The 20,943-nt window shown below is 33.0% G+C and overlaps 1 protein-coding gene and 2 pseudogenes across 2 annotated transcripts; 2 read left to right on the forward strand and 1 right to left on the reverse strand.

Moving 5' to 3' along the window:
* Positions 1-2,159: 2,159 nt before the first annotated feature.
* LOC102584716 (putative amidase C869.01) lies at positions 2,160-6,035 on the forward strand (annotated as a pseudogene).
* A 579-nt stretch (positions 6,036-6,614) lies between these two features.
* LOC102603824 (inactive protein RESTRICTED TEV MOVEMENT 2) lies at positions 6,615-8,093 on the reverse strand. Its single transcript, XM_006345644.2, has 2 exons — positions 7,915-8,093; positions 6,615-7,429 (listed from the first exon to the last, which is right to left on the reverse strand). The coding sequence occupies exons 1-2, from the start codon at positions 8,018-8,020 to the stop codon at positions 6,792-6,794; spliced, it is 744 nt and encodes a 247-aa protein (XP_006345706.1). The 5' UTR covers positions 8,021-8,093; the 3' UTR covers positions 6,615-6,791.
* An 8,080-nt stretch (positions 8,094-16,173) lies between these two features.
* LOC102585031 (protein IN2-1 homolog B-like) lies at positions 16,174-20,065 on the forward strand (annotated as a pseudogene). Its single transcript, XR_367183.1, has 10 exons — positions 16,174-16,184; positions 16,921-16,995; positions 17,119-17,179; positions 18,111-18,197; positions 18,542-18,640; positions 18,732-18,834; positions 18,926-19,002; positions 19,172-19,279; positions 19,627-19,710; positions 19,815-20,065. The product of XR_367183.1 is annotated as a protein IN2-1 homolog B-like (transcript).
* The last annotated feature ends 878 nt before the right edge of the window (positions 20,066-20,943 follow it).

The raw sequence follows: 20,943 nt of genomic DNA on the forward strand, positions 1-20,943 counted from the left end.
TAAAGTTTAAAGTTTTAAATTGAAGTTTTTTAATAATATAATTTTATTAATTAATAATATAATATTATATAATAATTAAAGTTAATAAAAATAAAATAAAATTACCGGTACACAATGATCCGGTAAGAACCGGTTCCGGTCCGGTCCAAACCGGTTCCAATCCGGTAACTAAGGGACCGGACGGAACCTTTGGAAATTTCCGGTAAAACCGGTTCCGGTAAGACCCGATTCCGGTAACGAAATCCGATTTCGGTACCGGTTCCAGTAAAACCAGTCCTGTTGATCCGGTCCTGTCCGTTTGCCAGCCTTAGTATGGACTAGAGAGTAGAGTTACTATGAAAAAGGTAGGATAAAAGATGAAATATGATTATTAAATAATAAATAAAGACAAAAATGAGAAGAAAATATTAAGGTAACGACGCGATCGCACCAAATCGGTCGTTACATAAAATGAGTCTTTTCGTCATTAAGGATTTAAACGATACGATAATAATAAGGATTTTTCTAGATGGAATTTCGAGAATCAAATAGCGCACTGCAGGGCCCATTCGGGGGTGGTGCTTCCAACATGATTTTCTCCATACCCAGGGCTCGAACGCGAGACCTTTAGTTAAAGCTGAAGCACTCGCACCAGTGCACCACAACCCATGTTGGTGAGAATCAAACGGTTAACACTTTGTTTCAATGGTTGTTACGTATTGTTTCATGGTGTATTGTATTGTATTGTATTATTTTAATAAATATAGTGTTTGGATAGATTATATCGTTCTTCGTCATTACATAATGTCACACTTCTATCATTTGGATGATAAACCTTCAAGAAAAGTAGGATATGGAGTATAGAGTAGAGCTACTATGAAAATGTAGGATAAAAAATGAAATATGATTAGTAAACAATAAATAAAGACAAAATGAGAAGAAAATATTAAAGTAACGACGCGATCACATCAAATCGGTCGTTACATAAATTGAATCTTTTCGTTGTTAAGAATTTAAACGATACGATAAAATTTAAGTAACAATTAAAACAAACATTGTATTTGAACTAACAATACAATATAATATACCGAGTAATAACCATCCAAATAAGGTGTTAAGCTTGATTGTGAATTTGGCGCATGGAATTTTTAAGTTTTTTGAAAATCAAATTTATATATTTAAAAATCACATAAAAAGTAATAAGTCTGAATAATTGATAATTTAAAAAATATAAAATAAATTACTAATTAAAAATAAATTTATTTGAATTTCAAAATATGAAAAATATCACATAAATTGAAGCAATTTTTTTTTATATACCAAAAATAACAAATAAAAGTGAAATACATATAATATTTTTATACTGAACGAGTAAAAATGAGGCGAAGGTGTTAAAAATTGTACCAAAAAGGAAAACACACACATTAATAGCTTTTGGAGATTGCAACAATATTTTTCTTAAATGACTTGTTTTAAGATAAGATAACGTTTTTTTTTCATCATTTAAAAAAAATAGTTTTTAATGATTATATGTACCAAGAAATATAATATATGTTTTAAAATTATTTATATATAATATATATTCTTGAATTGTTTGTCACGTGCAACACATTCTTGTCCTAAAAGAGGATTAATAGAATAAAGTTTGATAGTGATTAGTGGACCCTCAAAAGGCATTTGGGAAAGTTGTGGTTGTTGTTTATTATCCTTCCTTAAAAAATATATTTAATAACTTTACTTATAAAAATATTAATCTAAATTAACCTTTTTTTTTTCTTTTAAACGTCTCATTTAATTAACACTCCACTAATTGAAGCACCAAGGGTAAACTTGGAAGAAGAAAAAGAAAGTAAATGACTTCTTATATTTCAAAACATTAAAGATTTTGGAAAAAAATTAGTTTGTCCAAACGACTAATATTTGGGTTCGGAAGGAGTAATGCTTGCATGAGGGGTGTAATGCAAACAGTCTACCCTCACACAAGTATTACTGACTAATTCCACGCAGCTCGAACATATAACCTATAGGTCACATATAGTGACGGAGCTAGAATTTTCACTAAAGAGAGTCAACATATAAAGACTTAAACACACGAAGAAGCAAAAGGGGTTCAATATCTACTATATATACATCAAAATTAATTTTAACCATAGTGTAAACTTTCGTCGAAAACGGTTTGGACGGAGTAACTGGCTCCGCCCTATCACACGGTGACAACATTACCGTTGCTCCAAGACTCTTATCCCCAATCCACAGTCAGCTATACACACACACTAAGCAAACATCTTCAATCACTTTAACAACAAAAAAATGTCTGTTCTTGCTATTGTCTTCATTTCTCTGATATTATCAAACTTTAGTAACAAAACTGAGGCAAAAACATTCTCTTTTAAAGAAACAACTATTGATGACATTCATATAGCTTTCAAGCAAAACAAACTTACCTCAAGACAACTTGTTGAGTTCTATCTAAGTGAAATCCAGAGATCCAATCCAATTCTAAAAGGTATCATAGAAGTGAATCCAGATGCACTCTTTCTTGCAGATAAGGCTGATCAAGAACGAGAATTGAACGCGTCTAAATCACTATTTAGGCTACATGGCATTCCAATTCTTGTGAAGGACAACATTGCAACAAAAGATAAGCTTAACACAACAGCAGGATCATTAGCACTTGTCGGATCAATTGTGCCACAAGATGCTGGTGTTGTCAAGAAGTTGAGGAATGTTGGTGCTATCATACTTGGCAAGGCAACTATGACTGAATGGGCTGCTTTTAGATCTACAAACTTGCCTAATGGATGGAATGGTTGACTTGGACAAGCTCTGGTGAGTCATTGGTAAAAGAATAAGAATTTAAGTTATATACGCTGACGGTATAAAGATTATTCTACCACTAGTGAATTTTTAACATGTCATTGTCAGTTAGTTATATCCATATTTATTACTCCTTCCGTTTCAATTTGTTTGTTTGGTTTTGACTTGGCAGGAGTTTAAGAAAGTAAAGATGACTTTTGAATCTTGTGGTCTTAAACTAAAGATTACGTACTAAAATGTCCTTTAATCTTTGTGGTCTTGAACGATTTTGCCGCCTCTGTCAGATTAGTTAAGATGCAAAAGATAAAAATGAAGAGAAACAAAGATTTGAAGTAGTCTATGATTTGATTAAAAAATGTATTCGACTTTAAGTTGGAGGAATGGTGAAGTCTTGGCCTGACCTATAGGTCACGCATTCGAGCCATGAAATCAATCACTATGTCAGGGCAGGCTACCAGTGTCACACTCCGTTGGCATGCAATCCTTAGCTGGATCCAGCGTGAACGCGAAATGCTTTGTTCATCAGACTGTCCTTTTGTAGTTGGTAGTTGAACGTTCTCTCGCTTTCATGCAGGGTAGGATGGATGGTGGTATTGATACCTACTCTCTTACAAATAGTTTTAGCTCTATTCTAGTAATTTCTTGTTCGTCGGTTGCTGTTATCATCTGTGTCTCCTATGCTTCTGTTATCGCACTAGTTCGTTGTTATTATTGTTCTTTCTCTATTTGCTATGTACTGCTTTCCATAGCGCTATATTTCGTCGTTGTTATGCTTTCATTTCTGTATTCTCTTTTCAAACTGTTTTGAGATGCTTTTTACTCATGTTCTTACAGGATCCTTATGTAGCAAGTGCTGATCCATCAGGATCAAGCACTGGTTCTGCAACATCAATAGCAGCAAACATGGCAGCAGTAGCATTGGGGACGGAAACTGCAGGCTCCATTCTATCTCCATCAAGTGCTAATTCTGTTGTTGGAATCAAACCAACTGTTGGACTCACTAGCAGGGCAGGTGTAATCCCAATTTCACATAGACAAGACACTGTAGGGTATGTAAAAATTAAATCTTTTTGAATGTACTTCTCCCTAGTAGTACTCTTGTACCAATTTATGTGACATAGTTTGACTCGACATGTACTATCAACTATAGATTGGTTGGAATTGAAACTATTTAGATTGGAAGTCATAGTGCTAATACCTAAAAGCGGTAAACCAGATACCTAGTATGTGCCAAGTAACAAGGAAGAAGTGTAACGAACGAGAGTCATTGAAACTAACATATTGGTAGATCACTCGGCCAACATAACCATGAACGGCTACAATATTAGTAAGTTTTTTCCTCTTGACAGAATATGTAACCTTCATTAGAAGATTTGTCTTTTGTGTTGGCTTTTGAAACGTGTAGTCTTAAACATGTTATAACATTTTTGTGGCTATAGAAACTTCTTATTAAGGGTCAAATGAGAAATTTAAAGTAAAATTCCGAATATAGAATTGTGTCATTCTTCTTGGAACAGACTAGTAGAACATAGGCCACATGAACTAGAATGGATGGAGTACATTAGAGATGCAAATATGCAAAGAACATGGTGACAAACATCAACATAGAAAATGTTCACACAATTTATTTGGTATAGAACAGGCCAATCTGCAGGACAGTAACTGATGCTGTTGAGGTTCTTGATGTCATCGTTGGCTTTGATCGAGATGATTTTGCAGCAACTAAAAAGGCTTCCACTTACATTCCACATGGTGGATACCGGCAATTTCTTAAGGCTGATGGGCTCAGAGATAAAAGACTAGGAATTTCAAAGGACTTGTTTGGTTCCAATGATATCAAAACTTACCAACAGCATTTTAACACCTTAAGGTAACCTTTTAGGTTTTTAACCTACATTTCTGTATGTCATAATACACAGATAGTCGCTCAAAATTGGTCTGAACTGACAAGTAAACACTCAAATTTTGGGAATGCACATCTAGACACCTCAACTCGTTCCCAGTGTGTCTCGTGGACACCCGACGCTGACATGGCACATAAATATTTGAGGTGTCTAGATGATCACTTTGTAAGTTGGGAGTGTTCAACTGACACAATAGATCAACAAGCTGATGTGTCTAGATGTGCATCCTCTAAGTTAGAAGTATCTAGTTACCGGTTGAGGCCAAGTTAACGTGTCTACTGATGTATTATGCCTTTCTATAGTTTAGTTTTACTTGATTTCCTAATAGAGACAAACTTCTGTTCTGGGATAAAACAATTTGAAGGCAAAAAGGAGCAGTCTTAGTTGACAACCTGGTAATACCTTACACCGACTTAGTCTACAATGCTATTGTTGTTGCTCAATACATAGCACTTTCTGCTGAATTCAAGATGGACCTAATGCATATCTTAAACATTTAGTCCACACTCAAGTTCGATCCTTGGCAGATGTTATAGCCTTCAACAAGATTTCAGCTCGGGTAAGTATTAGTCGATCAATTAACTGTTGAGATGTTATACGAATCGTTGTAACCATTCTGTCATATTTGTGCCAAAGTCACTCCAATGCAGTAGATTATTCAAGGAACTAAAAGCTTTTCACTTGTTAATTGAAATTAGTTGAACTATGTATGTCACTAGAAGTAGAATCGACATTTATCTATTTTCATTCTTTTTAAGGATCTTTATATGAATAGCTGGTCAGATTCACTGTTTACTGTCCTTGTCATCTTTTGTTTCTTTTTTTATATCAGTGTAGGAAAAACTCAAAAAATATGGTCAAGACATAATGTTGGAAGCTGAGAAGACAAATGGAATAGGGAAACTGGAAAGGGAGGCATTCAGGAACATAACAAAAGCATGCAAATATGGGTTTGAGAAGATGATGAAAGAAAATAAGTTAGACGCGTTGATGTCACCTGGTGCTGACATTGCTGGTCTTCTCGCGATAGGAGGTTATCCAGGGATCAATGTACCAGCTGGTTATGATAAAACTGGAGCTCCGTTTGGAATTTCATTTGGAGGACTAAAGGGTTCTGAGCCAACACTCATTGAAATTGCATATGGTTTTGAACAAGCAACACATATCAGAAGCCCCTTCCTTCACATCCTCAATAGGAATTACATATTTGATTCAATCTAGAATGTCCCACATCCAAAATGATGTGTTATTATTAAGTATATTGATGTTCCAAAGCAAAATGTTGACAGACAAAAATAGTCATATAATAATGTCAATGAGCTTTTATATCTTCTAGCCTCTCTAGTTAATAACTAGCAAGATTCATACCTTTGAGATTATTATGTTATCTATCTTTCTCTTAATCCATCAAAAAACATAGTAGTTCGATTGAAATGTGATTCGTCTATTGTGCTCACTGTCCTCAACTGCAACAATGTTCATGTAGTTAGTAACTCCTCACAATATCTTACATTACTGAATGTTTTTCCTGAGGAGTTCCTTTTTTTGCCTCCCTCTATCATGGTGTGATAGTTAGTCGTAAAACATAGATATACTCTTCATTGATCTTATTTTCCCTTGAGATAATGGTAAAAAACACACCTAACTTATAACTTTTTCACGAGTTTCACACCTCAACTATCAGTTGTTCCATTTTCCTACTCCAACTATCACCATCTATGTATTAAAACGCACCTCAACTATTAGTTGTTCCCTTTTTCTACCTGAACGATGGTGATAGTTCAGATAGGAATAGGGAACTGATAGTTGGGATATGAAACTCGTGAAAAATCGATAGTTCATGTGTGTTTTTGACCATTAACTCTCTTTGTTAATAATAAGCACACATCAGGCATATATCAGAAAACCTTAGTATAAATCATGTCATACTGTATTTTTATTCGATACAAATTTTTGAAATGAATGTTTGATGTATACAATTCAGCAATGCAGTGAGAAGAAGGAGCAATCAGAGTTTCATGTAGTCAGTGAGTTTTCTTCATATACACTCACATGAGCTGGGAGAAATGCAAATATCCCAACTTCAGCTATTTAATTGTTGGATTTCATCTTATTGCTGATATATAGGCCAATTCCAAGAACCAAAAGAGCAATCAGAGTCATGTTCATCAATTTCCTTGGCATCTTCAGCTTCTCAGCTAGAACAGCTGCAGTTCCAATAGATGCATCTTTGTCAAGTTTACATGCATAACTCGGTTTATTTCCATCTTCCACAGTGCTATTTGCACCAGTATTCTCAGCAGGTGTTTCATTTGCAAGATCTTTAGTTTCTTTTGTGTTTGGTTCTTCCATTTCAGGCTTTTCAGCATTAGTAGCCTGATGTTTAGGCAATTCTTCTGTTGGTGCTGGTGTTTGTGTTTTTTTGTCTTTTGTTTGTTCTTCATCTTTCTTCTGAGACGTTGGTTGTAGCTCGTCTTTGGGCTGTTGGGCATCAGATGTTGGCAGTTCTTGATCTTTTTTCTCTGATGAAGTAGTTATCAGTTTTGGTTGTTTGACATAAAGAATGCCATTTTCAAACTTTGCACTGATTTTCGTCTTGTCGCAATTTTGTGAAATAGGGAAATCCTTTTGGAATCTAAGCCATTTGCTCTCAGCAACTGGCCTTTGTCCACTGATCTTCACAACTCCTGTTCTGGTCAGTTGAACCCTCACTTGTTCCTTTTTGAAACCTGCACAATTTCAACATCACAATAAATGTCAAAAAAGACCATAATATAAGCTACATTCACATGTTATGTTATGTTGCTCCGACTCTTCAAAAATCTGTCAGCAAAATTTTTGGATGGTCCGAGCAACAAATGTGACATTTACATCCTATTATGTCATCTGATATTTTTGTGGGATTCCCGTGAAAATAATGACATTGTGCTAAGGACATAAAGTTTGTATTACTTGTACTCTTCAAAAATCAAAATATCGTCAGGTGTGTGTCGGATTACAGGATTTATTTAGGATCCCACATGCAACAACGATTTTGGAATTTGGAGTCTGTGCAACAGAGCTTACGACAACATGAAACTATAAGGAAATGAACTTTGAGTCTGACGCAACAACAAAAGCTAACACACATAGGCAAATATCACTCGAAACACAATATATATAAGGAGACAACAACTCATTCCATCGATCGAAAAAAATAGTAAAAGAAGATCACCTGTGAGATCAAGGAGAAGAGTATCAGAGTCTTCTTCTTGCACCAACTCTGTAGTTGGCACAAAATCTTCATAAACTTGATTTGGTGCTGCTCCCTTTGAATCCATTTTTTTTGCTAATATAAGAAATTTGTAATTTTTTGTGTTGTTGGTATAGAAAATATTGAATCAATTGTGTTACATATATATTTATACAAAATTTGTTAAACTTTTTTTGAGATGCTTAAGGCTGTTTTCTTTCAATTTAGATATTCCTTAACTTATTTTCATGCCTTTCTTTTGTCTATAGATTTCTTGCTTTTGGTTTGCTTGGAGTTTTCTTCTTGAATAGGTAACCAAATATTTGAGAAATTAATTTAAAAAAGACTTGAAATGAACCATGTGTCATAATTATTTGATTTTTTTTTGAAAAATTGCATTTTTAGTTCCTTAGTTATTAGTAAATTCTTGTTTGGTCCTTGTAGTATTTAGGTAAACACATTTAACCTTCAGTTAATTGAAAGTGTGTTTTTGATCCTTTTATGCAGGATGTATGTTATATTTAGAATAATTCTATTACTGTTAAGTATGGAGTAGCTTAACATAATACGTAGGCGATTAATTGGTGAAAGTAACTAAAAGAAGATTTGAAATTAACCTACATGTCAAAAATATTTAATAAGTAAAATTATATATATATTTGGTTGATTTTACTTATGATTCTTTGATTATTAGCAATTTCTTATTTAGGTCCTTGTAATATTTTGGTAATCTAATATTCATTTAAAACTAACATGTGTGTGCTTTAGACTATTTTTGAATTATATTACCTTCTATACACTAAAATTAAATATGTCTAACCAAAAATCATAACTCATAAGAATCACAATTAGAATTTATCAATATTTGAGGGATTAGAAATGCTAATTTCCTATTTTCTTAAAATAATTTGCATTTGTAGTTTTAAGGAATTCTTTGTCATGTAATTAAATATTTGTGTTATGATTAATGATATTAAGTTATCAAATCTAATGATTACGTATGGTTAGATTAGCTTCAATTTTCTTAATTATGTTTTTTTTTTACCCCTCATTGAGAATAATCCAATACACGAAATATATTATGTTCTGAAAGTCATATAATATAAATAAATGTGTTTAGTCATGTATTACAATAACTTGAAATCGAAAGTTCTATTATTCCTTAAATTTAATTTTGAAACATTTTAATTTTCTATTTATTTATTTTAGAGAAAGCTTTAGTTAGGGACAACCTTTGTCTACGTATAGAAGTTGGTATTCTTTCTTCAAGAAATTGTAGGAATATATTCTTTGGTATGTGAAGTTTTAGAATAATTTTCAATGTGGACTTTCATTATTTTTCTAATTCTTTTTTTATAAGTATATTTTATTCTTTTTTTTCCCCATAAAATAATATAAAATCTTGTAAAGTTGATCCCCTTGGTTCTAAATTAGCCAGCTAATGAGGTTTAAATAATTAAATTAATGAAAAAGAACAGTTGCTTAATGATTTCCCACTTTGGCATATAATTCGATCGAGTCGGTGATTTACATTTTAATGGTAGTTTAGATTTATGTATTTTATTTTATATTCGATGTTTGATATAATTGATTAATTTTGACTCACGTCGAGAAGTATGACTCAATATTTTTACTTTTTAGTGGTAGTTTGGACTTTTTCTAATGTTACACATTTGTTGTCAGATACTTATTTTGATGTTTGATTAATGTGGATTCGCGTTGAGAAGTCCATATTTATTTTAGTCCTATTTAATTTTGATTGGCATCGAGAAGTCCTATTTGAAATATTTACGTTTTAGTGATAATTGTAACTTTTTATTTGGTTTCATATTCGGTGCTTAATATCCAATTTGAAACCTCAAATATGATTTTTTTTTTTTTTTGCCTAAACCTATTTCCAATTGGCTATTAAAAAAAATTGCTTTCTTTAGTTGCGTATGAATTGAAGTTATATTCACTAATAATGTAACAAATATTTATATCAATAAATTACTTGAATATGTACCTTTTAATAAATAATTATTAATTTAGTTGTCATAAAAAATAATTACTAATTTAGTAAGGAGTACTTTTTATTTATTACCATTTATAGTAATACTATGATAAATCTTGTAATATGTATTAAAAGTGAATTATGTATGCAATATATATGTATTATAACCGTTTTAAAATATATTATCCTTGTTTGGTAAGAAATTGACACATTGTATTATAAGTGTAAAATGTAATATTCATCTATAAAACTTGTATTATATGTGTTTTATAAATTATTCTCCGTAATATATATGTATTAAAATGTATTAAAAGTGATCAAGTGAAAATTAAAATGTTATTGTTATAAATAGTAGTAAATATTGTCTTAATATAATATATTTATGTAAGTTTCCCTATTTATATCATTGTTGTAAATAGAGCTGTTAAAATGGGCTTTGCCCATGAGGTCGACCCAACCCAATCCGTTATTGGGGTAGCGTTGTAATAGGATTTTTTTTAAGTCCATTTAAAACTAGGGATTATAAGTCTGACCCATATAAGCCCTTGTCCCTTGAGACTTGATCGGGGTTGGCCCATGGGCCAAAATTATTTATTTAAGGGTAACTTACAGAAATCTCACTAGTGTATGAGCTAATTACTTAGATACACACTATGTTGTAATATTACGAATCTTATCAGATTTTGGTGCATCCAGATACATGTATCTCGGGATACATAAACTCAAAATTATGTGTAATTTGTTCTAGATACACTCTATTCAAGTGGATTCACATGTATCTAGGATACACAGTCAAATTCCGCGCCCTCACCTCCCTCCCATCTCGCTGGTCACTCTCTTATCTCACTCGCGTATCTGGGATGCATCGCACTATATACATGTATTTCACGTATCTTGTATCCTAGATACATGCTAATCACACACTTTTTGCTAGTGTTATTGAAACAACACCATTGTTTGTCATATTTCATTTGAAAATCTTCTCATTTTCTTAGTGTTATAGAATTTTAAGTTTGAAAAAAAAAAGGGTTAGCTCGTCCCAGCCCGCGGTCCTTCTAGAGTTGGATTGAGTTGAGCATTTTCAGGTCCTTCCAAATAAAGGGCCAACCTGCCCTAGGCCATCAAATTTCTTGGTCCGCGAGATTTGGACCAGGTGAGGCTGAACTGACCATTTTTGACAACTCTAGTTATAAATTAACATGTTATATCAAGTTATTTACCATTTATTTGAAAAATATACTCTAATTAAAATATGTTGTTTTCTCAAATAATGACCCAATTAACAACCCGCCCTATCCCATCAATTTTTTTGGTCCGTGAGGCTGAACTGGCCATTTTTGACAACTCTAGTTATAAATTAACATGTTATATCAGGTTATTTACCATTTATTTGAAAAATATACTCTAATTAAAATATGTTGTTTTCTCAAATAATGACCCAATTAACACTTATTATCAGAGTTGGATCATCCAGAAGGTCATTTAATTAATAAAAATTACGAAAAGAAAAATACTTTCTTTGTTTTATAACAGAAAAATCATTATATTTTTGTTATTTCACACAAAATCATATATATATTTTTTTAACGTTAAAGTCACCTTATTTTTACCATTTACATATAAAATCACTCACTACATTCACGTAATAGTTTCTATCACTTAGATGATTGATACGACAGTATTTTATAATTAAAATCACGTATTTCACGTAAATAAGATAAATTATACCACTTGTTATAAATCAGTTGTATTTATAACATATAATAGATCGTAATCTTATAAGAAATAATTATGATATGATTTATTTTTAATGAAACATAAAATAAATTTCAAATACTACATAGATTTTCAAGTTAATTATTACTACTTACTGGAGTTTTAAGAAAATATATTCGTCTAATTAATTCATATTTGTGTTACGTAAGAAAGAAATAATTCAATTGTTTTTAAATTCGAATGGAAATCTTCAATTAAGAGTGTAAATTCACCCATCATATTATATTCATTGGTGATATTTATATAGTGACATTCAAGAAAATAATACGAAGTGACATTTTAATTTTTCATATCAAACTATATTCTTAATATTCTTTTAAACTTTGAAGATATGCCATTATAAGAGAAAATGATATCATTCATGCAAAAGAAAATAATAATACCTAATGTCGACCTCTTTATAAACATTGGATGATCGTATTTTACTTATTTGAAAATCAACTCCACCCTCTAGTTTTATTTCGATCCTTATATTTATTGTTGGAGAAATAATAAAGTTATCTTCATCTAATCTATAAATCACAAGTATATATAAATTGTGAAAGTAATCACTAATTGTTACGTTAGGATATGTAGCTACACTACCATGTACATCCCTTTAGAAGTGTGTTTATTACTAAAAATTCATAAACACGAGATGCATCGTGCACCTGACTACCCCATTTTTTCTTCCTCTACTATCATCCCACAAAATCCTAGTGAAATCTGAGGCAAAATTTATTTGAATTTCAGTTTTTAATTTCAATGGCAGTGGATACTAATTTGGCTTCATTGTTTGAGAAGTTGAAGTTGGAAGATCCCTATGTGCCACCCACACAATGAGGCGTTGCTTCTTCTTTGGATACTAATTGGTTTTCCCATGTTCAATATTCAACTTCGATGAACCAGCCTCGGTCCAATGTGGATATCTATACGGATGCCACCCAACTATTTTTAGGCCGAGAAGAAGCAACAAATTTGGAAGGCCTTTGCAAAGGTTGATTTGGGACCCAGGCCCAATTAATATACAACTAACTAAAAGGACGGCAGATGAGAAAGAACGTTTATACATATTCTGAAGATCCTCTCATCTTCTTTCTGGAGTCTAAACTTCTATCTCCATTCTTATCTTTATCATTAGTTACTCTTAATTTCAATATTTCCATTGTAATTCAGTAGTTTGAGATTTGTAATAACTATTCTAAAGTTATAATCATGTTCTCGTTCTTTATAATATAGTGATCAATTCAGGTTTGTTATATTGGTGCTTTCATTGATTCCATCTACCATGGTGCATGGACCTACCTCAATCCCCCGAAATGGGTAGTTTCAGTGGTGACAATCCTCTATGTCGGAATGTATGTGTCCAGCTATCAGTCAAGGACCAGGTCCTTTGACTCAGCAAGAACAGTAACTAAAAATATGCGTCCACTTGTTTCGATGGGACCAGGTCCTCAGCACAGTTACAATAACAAACAGTAAAATAAGTGCTGAAAGTAAAGATCGAACAAGCAACTTTATGTGGAAACCTCCTTGCTCAAGGGAGTAAAACCACGACCTGGCCTGCCAGGACTTTTCAAACTGCTTTCACTAATCTTCTCAAAGCAAAAGTAAAAGCAGTTTACAAAATGAGATTAGCCTGCTAATTTCCACACTAAGCAATACCTCCTATCACTTAGCTGAGCCAGAGCAGATACAACACTGCCCACTAAGCTATCACCCCTAGATAACTTAGACTTTTCTAAGCGGATACAACACCGCCCACTAAATCAACTAGCTCCTAGATGACTTAGAATTTGACTAAGCAGTAAAACAATGCTGCCCACTAAACCAGTTAAACTCAATTGATTTAGGCTTTTAGAAACCGAACAAAAAATCTAGAAACCGAAACAAGATCTGAATCCTTTATAGATTAGGATCAGATTTACAATGTAAGCACATGAGACACAAAGCTCTAAGTACAACAAAGACTCTTCTTCACTCTATCAGATCCCTTTGTTGAGTTGAGCAATGTTCTTCCTTGAAGATGACCTTCTTTTCAAGTTTATGAATTTTCAGAGAAAATCCAAGTTTAGTTTGCCAAGTCTTGAGTTTGTGTTTGTTGGAAAGAGATAATATATTGAAAGTGAACACAAACTCCTTGAGCCAATCTCATTGGCTGAAGGCCTGCTGTTAGAAAAGTTGTGCACCTGCCGTAGTAGCTTTTCTGACGTATCAGCTTTTCTGACAACTGTCTTTTCACCTTTCCATATCGCAGTCTTGCAGGGACCAGGTCCCTTGCAAACTTCTTTATGAGTTCTTGAAAGGTTTGCTGGCTGATTCCTTCTTTGGATGAATGAATTAATTATGGTGTTTGTCATGTATAAATTATCAACCATAAAAAATTATTACCTATTGGACAAACACCCTCCTCCGTTCTGATTGGTGTAGTACACTGATGCCTCACCAACCTCTGACACGACAGTTTTACAGCTGTACCCCATTATGCATCTGATGGAGATGATAGAGAGAACTCTGTTGGGGACCAGGTCCCTACATTTGTGAGACACTGAAACAGACAATCTCGTCCGCTCTTCCTATTGGTGTAGGACACTGCACTTTTCACCTACCACCTGACGTGACAGCTTTACAGTTGTACCTCATTTGAATCTGGACTAGAGCACTTTGTCGGGGACCAGGTCCCTGCATTTGTGAGGATCATCAAAACACCTAGAATATAACATTTTCCCCCCTTTTGATGATTACACACAAATATTCCTCACACTGAGTGTATTCATTCACTTCCCTGTCAGCAGTTCCAATAACAAGGATCTGGTTTCTTGTTAAATCGATAAGTTTGTTAAATCATCAAAACTTCATATCAACTTCGAACTAACATCTCATATCAGCTTCGAACTAACACTCTAGTTTGGGTGATTTAGACTGAGAAGTATTTCATCTTCTATGACATATTATCGGAGCATAAATTGTCCTGGGCTTCATTCTATTTGGATGGCGAGGCTTTGGAATGGTATCGTTGGCTCTTCCGAAACAACCAACTTGCCAATTGGGACAATTTCGTAGATAAATTATTTATTCATTTTCCAAATCGAAAAGCTCCTGACAATTGTTTAGCCTTTCTTCGGCAGTTTACCACATTGGATTATTATCAAGCACGGGCTGTAGCTATTCCGTCATGAAGCACTATCGCTAACTCTGCCCACTAAGTGTTTGGTGGCCATGTAAAATTGACACCAATTTTTATTTAGACATCTTAACTAAATTTTGTTTATTTTAGATATCTTCATGTCATGTCCTTCTGTTTCATTTTGACAGTTTTTGTTGTATGGTCAAGTAAATGTTATACACTTGTTAATGACGCGTCAGACTTATTTAACCTATTTTCCCCCCCATTTTTCAATCCCTACCTCTTCCAGTATTTTTTGACTCATATTTGTTCTTCAGTTGCAATAGCTAAATAGGAAGAAGATGAGTTTGTTCAAAAGTAAAAAATAACATACTAACGTTGCAAGCTAAATCTGAACTCCTTTTTTTTTTTTAAAGAATTGAGAATAAAATTAAGTAAAAAAGAAGAAAAATATTTACAATTATAATTTTAGTCTATTCATACTGTCACTATTTATTTAGTATTTTAATTTGTCAATTTTTTATTTTTATTTTTGTACTTGTTTGAATAAAAGGATCACATGACTTTTTTTTTTATTTTTAATTTCCCACCCGGTGTTCGAAGCCCACTCCCAACATGATTTTCTTCATATTTAGGGCTTGCACACGAGCCCTCTGGTTAACGGTGAAACACTCTCACCAGTGCACTACGACCCATGTTGGTGATCACATGACATTTATTGATTACTGTATCATGTGGTTTGACCCTTATTTTTTCTTTTTAATACAATATGATGTGGTTACAAATGAGTTGTCATGATATAACTAGTCATTTAATCCACGTAGACATGGTTGGCTAACACACACTTGAGGTCAACAGATTGTGAAAAATGTGACAAAATGACAGAGTGAAGCTCGTAAAATGAAATGTCTAAAATGAACAAAATCTAATAAGATGTCTAAGTGAGAGTTGATGTCAACTTTAAATGGCTATCGATATTACTAAAAAATCCTACGAAAAATATGCTGAAATTTAATCAACTTTGAAACTGACTTAAAAAATCAATTAAGTTTATCGTTTGATACAAATTATAAGAAATAGCTAACTCCGAAAGGATGAATTTATCTCAGGTTTGATTACGATAAAATCACAAACAACTTATCTCAAATTCATAATATTATTTTTCATTACACGATAAAAATAAGATAACAATCTTAAAATAACTAAGCTCGGATAACTTATTCGCAACCAAACGAACAGTTGGTCACTGCTCTTCTCGCACACCACTGGTATTCCTTTCCATCTAATATAAAAGGCTCCCAAAATTCTCATTTTCATCAAATTTACACTTCCGGGTCGTCTTCAATTGCAGAGAAAATCAACATCAATGGCTGCTCCGTAAGTCTTAATTTGCTTCCTCTTGTTTTCAATTGATCATCAGACGTGTTTAATTTGTTCAAAATAGTTAGTAATTAAGAGATTGAGTTAAGTTCTGAGGTACGTTTCTTTTGAGAAATATTGCTCATTACAACAACATATTCGATATAATTTCACAAAAAAAAAGTGAATGTAAGTAGAGAAACTATTTCCTATAGACGATAGCTCGAAAGAAAAGTATCTAAAGCAGGATTGTAAGACAAATAAAACAATAAAATAGCAAGATATGAGATAAGTGAAGCAATAGATAGTGGGTACCATATAAAATTGTTCATATATTGAGTGTCATATGAAATTGTCCATGTTTCAGATGTCCAGCTTTAGCTGTGAGTGATTTAGGAATGAATGGTCTTTTGGGGGTTTGAGTTAGGTTCAAAGTTCATTTCTTTACCGGATATTTGATGTTGAGTACCTTTTATATGAAAAGAAGAAGATGAAGTGTTACTAGGTACCTGTTGTTGTTGCTAGTGCTAGGTGGTAGGTATCCCATGAAACTAGTAGAGAGTGCACGAAAGGTCACCGAAGAAGAAGATGAAGGGGAGGTGGGGTTTAAGGTTGGGGGGTTGTGATACAACAAGACCATTGATTTGAAAGTTTGGATTAAGTAATGGTTGTATATGCATGTTTTATGTAAGTTGATTTGTTAAGTTTGCTTTTGATATGAATGTTGATGGGGGTTATTCTTTTATTTGTACAGAAGTGTATAGGAAGTTCTACCACCATCTCTGGATTCTACTTCTCAACCCCCGTCTCTCTTTGATGGAACTACCAGGTTTAATCACCTTTTTCTTTTAATTTCTCTCTTGTTTGTCTTAAGAAAAATGTGTTCTTTGTCATCGTTACGGTGTTATTTATCTGAGTGAAGATTGTGATCTGCCTATTGTGTTGTCTGAAGGTTGTATATCAGTTATCAATGCCCCTATGCTCAACGTGTGTGGATTACCAGGAATGTTAAGGTTCGCCTTTTTACTGCTCCTTTCCATTCTACTTTATCTCGCTTTTCTCTTTGCAGTCTGTTAAAGATGAACAACTTTCTATATTTGGAGACTCTTCAACTTTGAACTTACCATTTTACTCGTAATTACAGATCTTTATAGCTATAAAAATGTCATGTCATGTGTAAGATTGAAAGTTGAAAGATACTTTTGATGTGTTAAAAATCCTTTTTCTTTTTCAAAGTTCATGTCTAGTCAAATACCGCCGCATAAAATGAAAAAAGGGAGTCTTAATTGGATGAGCATGGTCATATTAGATTTCAGTCTCTGTAAATTTAGTATACTGCTTCATTCTGTGATGCTGTCTAGCCTGGATATTGGAAATGGCTACCTGTGCATGAAGTGTTATATATAAGTAGCTAGTGCAGGGCCGTTGGGGTAAAATGGTGTATATGGTGGTTTGCAGTTTGCACTTGTATTTCTTTGAAGAGGCTGTTTCACTTCTCTAAACCGGTGACTTAAGTGACAGTAAAGAAACAACTCTACTTTTTGTGTCAAGTCACACTGAAAGTAGTTATGTCTTCCCAACTTTTGACTGCCACGATCCAAACATGATGGGTTCAACCTTTTAAGGTTTTAAAAGCATTAAACTTATTGTACTTTTAAAATCACGGGGTTCAGATTTTAATAGTCGTTAAAATTTAGGTGATTTTTCGTATACATATTCACATTCTATGTCCAAAATATTTGGTTAGGATGAACCCATTGTTCAGAAGTTTTATCCACCTCTGAAAGGAAGTGCTACTTAGAATTGTTGATTTTATTGATGCCTTTTGTAAACTTCAACTTGGAAGTAATTTCTATCCTACTTGAGATTATTCAGTCCTTGTGTTCTTATACCTGGCAATGGTCCTGCTTACCTAGATGACTTTTCTAACATTTTGAATTGCAGGGCTTGCAAGACAAGATCAACTTAGTTCCAATTGATCTTCAGAACAGGCCTGATTGGTACAAGGAAAAAGTTTACCCCCCAAATAAGGTAATTTTCCACCAAACCAATATTCATTTTCGCTTGCCCAATTCACTTGTATTCACACGAAGTGAAAATCTTGAGCTAAGATTTTGACAGTGGCATTTGGCCTCGTTGTAAATTGTACGAGAATTCCTGAAGAAAATGTCCATGAATTTTTGAGAAAAGGATTTCTCTTCCTCTTCGAATTCAATGGTTATTGACTGAGCCAGTGCATAAATGCTATAGTCTTATCTATCATCCAATTGGCACATACGCTTTTATTTAAGGACTTTGAAGCAAGTGAATGTATAAATCTTCAGAGAGAATCTCATTTTACGATTTCAGTTATTCATATTTTTTACTCCTCTCAGGTGCCATCCCTGGAGCACAACAACAAAGTGATAGGAGAGAGTTTGGATCTGGTTAAATATATTGATAGCAACTTTGAAGGACCATCACTTTTGCCGGATGTAAGCTGCAAAAGTTCATTATTGTCCTGTCTGTTTAGGAAAATCTTAAGTTGTAAATTGATAAAAAGAAAATATTGGCAAATTGATGCAGGATCCTGAAAAGCAGAAATTTGCTGAAGAATTGATAGCTTATAGTGATACATTCGTCCCGGAAATATATAGATCGTTCATGAGAGATGCACAGACATTGGCTGGTGAGATTTGAGCTTTGTTTCTTTAAAACTCGTTATGTATTCTTTGTTAAATGTCTCTCATGTAAATTAATGGTATTAACACTTGTACCAGGTGCACAATTCGATTACCTAGAAAAAGCTCTCGGCAAATTTGACGATGGACCTTTCTTCCTCGGTCAATTCAGTCAGGTCATTACTTTCTTTCTTTTTGTTTTCCTTTGTGATGATGTGTCGTGTGAGATGGTAGCTTTGCCAAAAACATACTCGACAACCAGTACAGAGTAGTGTGGATGTACTTTTTTCTTAGATTTCGAACTTCATAGAGATTCTGTGCTGACATGAAACTCTGTTGTGCTAGGTTGACATAGCATATGTTCCATTTATCGAAAGGTTTCAAATTTTCATACCAGCGGGGTTTAACTATGACATTACATCCGGGAGGCCTAAACTAGCCAAATGGATTGAGGTATTAGTAATATTAGATCTGTAGTGTTAAGTATGATTAACATTTTAATATTATATACAAAGTATTATTACTCTTAATACTTATTTTACTTATATGAGAAGTTGTATCTAAGAATGTTCATCTCAGTAGAAAAGGGTCCTTGCACTTGAAAAGCTTAGAGACTAAGGTCGGGAATTATTAAGATCACCTTTGTTTCTTTGTGGAATCAACTGCTGATATTTATGTTAGGGTAGACTACCTACATTACACCCCTTCGGTGTGCAACATATTCCAATCCTTCAGCGTGAACGTGGATGCTTCCTTCATCAGATTGTTCTTTTTTTAATTGTGCTTTAATCATCTTGTAGGAAATGGACAAGCTTGACGGATACAAGCAAACAAAGGTCTTGGAACCGGAGAAACTGGTTGAATACTACAAGAACCTCTTTCTGGTACTCGTTTGCAAACGATAGATATATTTCTTTTTCCATTTTTTGGTTTGAGAATTGTATATAGCTACTGACATTTCACTACATTTTTCTATTTTTTTATACAGAAGGCTTGAAACTTCAAAAATGCATTGATCAATCACTGGTGAAAGTTACATGGGATAGTTCTTTGGTATCAAATATGCTGTGGAATTCTATAATGTTATGCATCAGTAATAAATTGTCTCTATGTTTTTCTTCATCTGTAGTGTTTGGTATTTGTATTTTCCTATTAGAGAGACTTGTATTATCATTAGATGTAACTTTCATGTATCTGTAATTTCACGGATGGTCATTCAACTTTTATTTTTCGATTTTACCTTCGTGTTATTTTTTGGTATTAAAGATGTCCTTGCATGAGGCCAAACCTCTAATACTTGACAACGAAAGGGTGAAATGGAGATATGCCATCGAAAAATTGTCTTTTTCTACAACACAAATTTTTATTGAAATCGACAAATTTGAAATTTTGTATTCAAAGAAAAATGTATTTTGTTATACTTGTTATGTTTTGCTTTTCAAGAAATAATAAAATTTTAGATATTATATAAAAGTTTTATTAATAGCTTTGATCCACTATTTTTTAATCTAAGCTCATATTAATACAAGTAGTTTTGATTCACTATTTTTCATTAATTTAATTCATTTTGAATTGCTTAAATTTGATCTAGTTCGCTCATTTGATACGTAAATGTTAAGTGAAATGATCAAGTTCAGGAAATTCTATGAGTTTTTAGTCATGAAACGTAACATGGAAATTATTTTAAATGCGAAATAAAATTTGAACAAAAATACATCTACTTAAAACACATAGTAACTTATAAATGTTTGAACCTTATGCATAATTTCATGGTTTTTAAATTATACATATTTTAACCCCATGAATCACAAGCGTGGTTTGTAACTTCACAAAATTCTTGAACTTCATGAATAGTTCCTTAATTTTCACTTGTCAAAGCTTCAAATTCCAACTTTGTTTATCAAAGTTATTTCGTATTTTACTAAGAAAATGATCAAAAATACACTTGAAGTTTTATCATGTATTTGTGTTTCCTATCTCGTAATTTTGTGAATTGTTAGCCAAAATTATTGCATATATATGAAAGTAGATTTATTTTTTGTCCTTCAAGTAATGATCACGAGCATTTTTAGTTTTTTTTTTTGAAATTTGCTAAATAGAATAATTTAATATAACTA

The sequence above is a fragment of the Solanum tuberosum genome, unplaced genomic scaffold, assembly GCF_000226075.1.
Source record: "Solanum tuberosum cultivar DM 1-3 516 R44 unplaced genomic scaffold, SolTub_3.0 scf00071, whole genome shotgun sequence".
NCBI classification, from domain to species: Eukaryota; Viridiplantae; Streptophyta; class Magnoliopsida; order Solanales; family Solanaceae; genus Solanum; species Solanum tuberosum.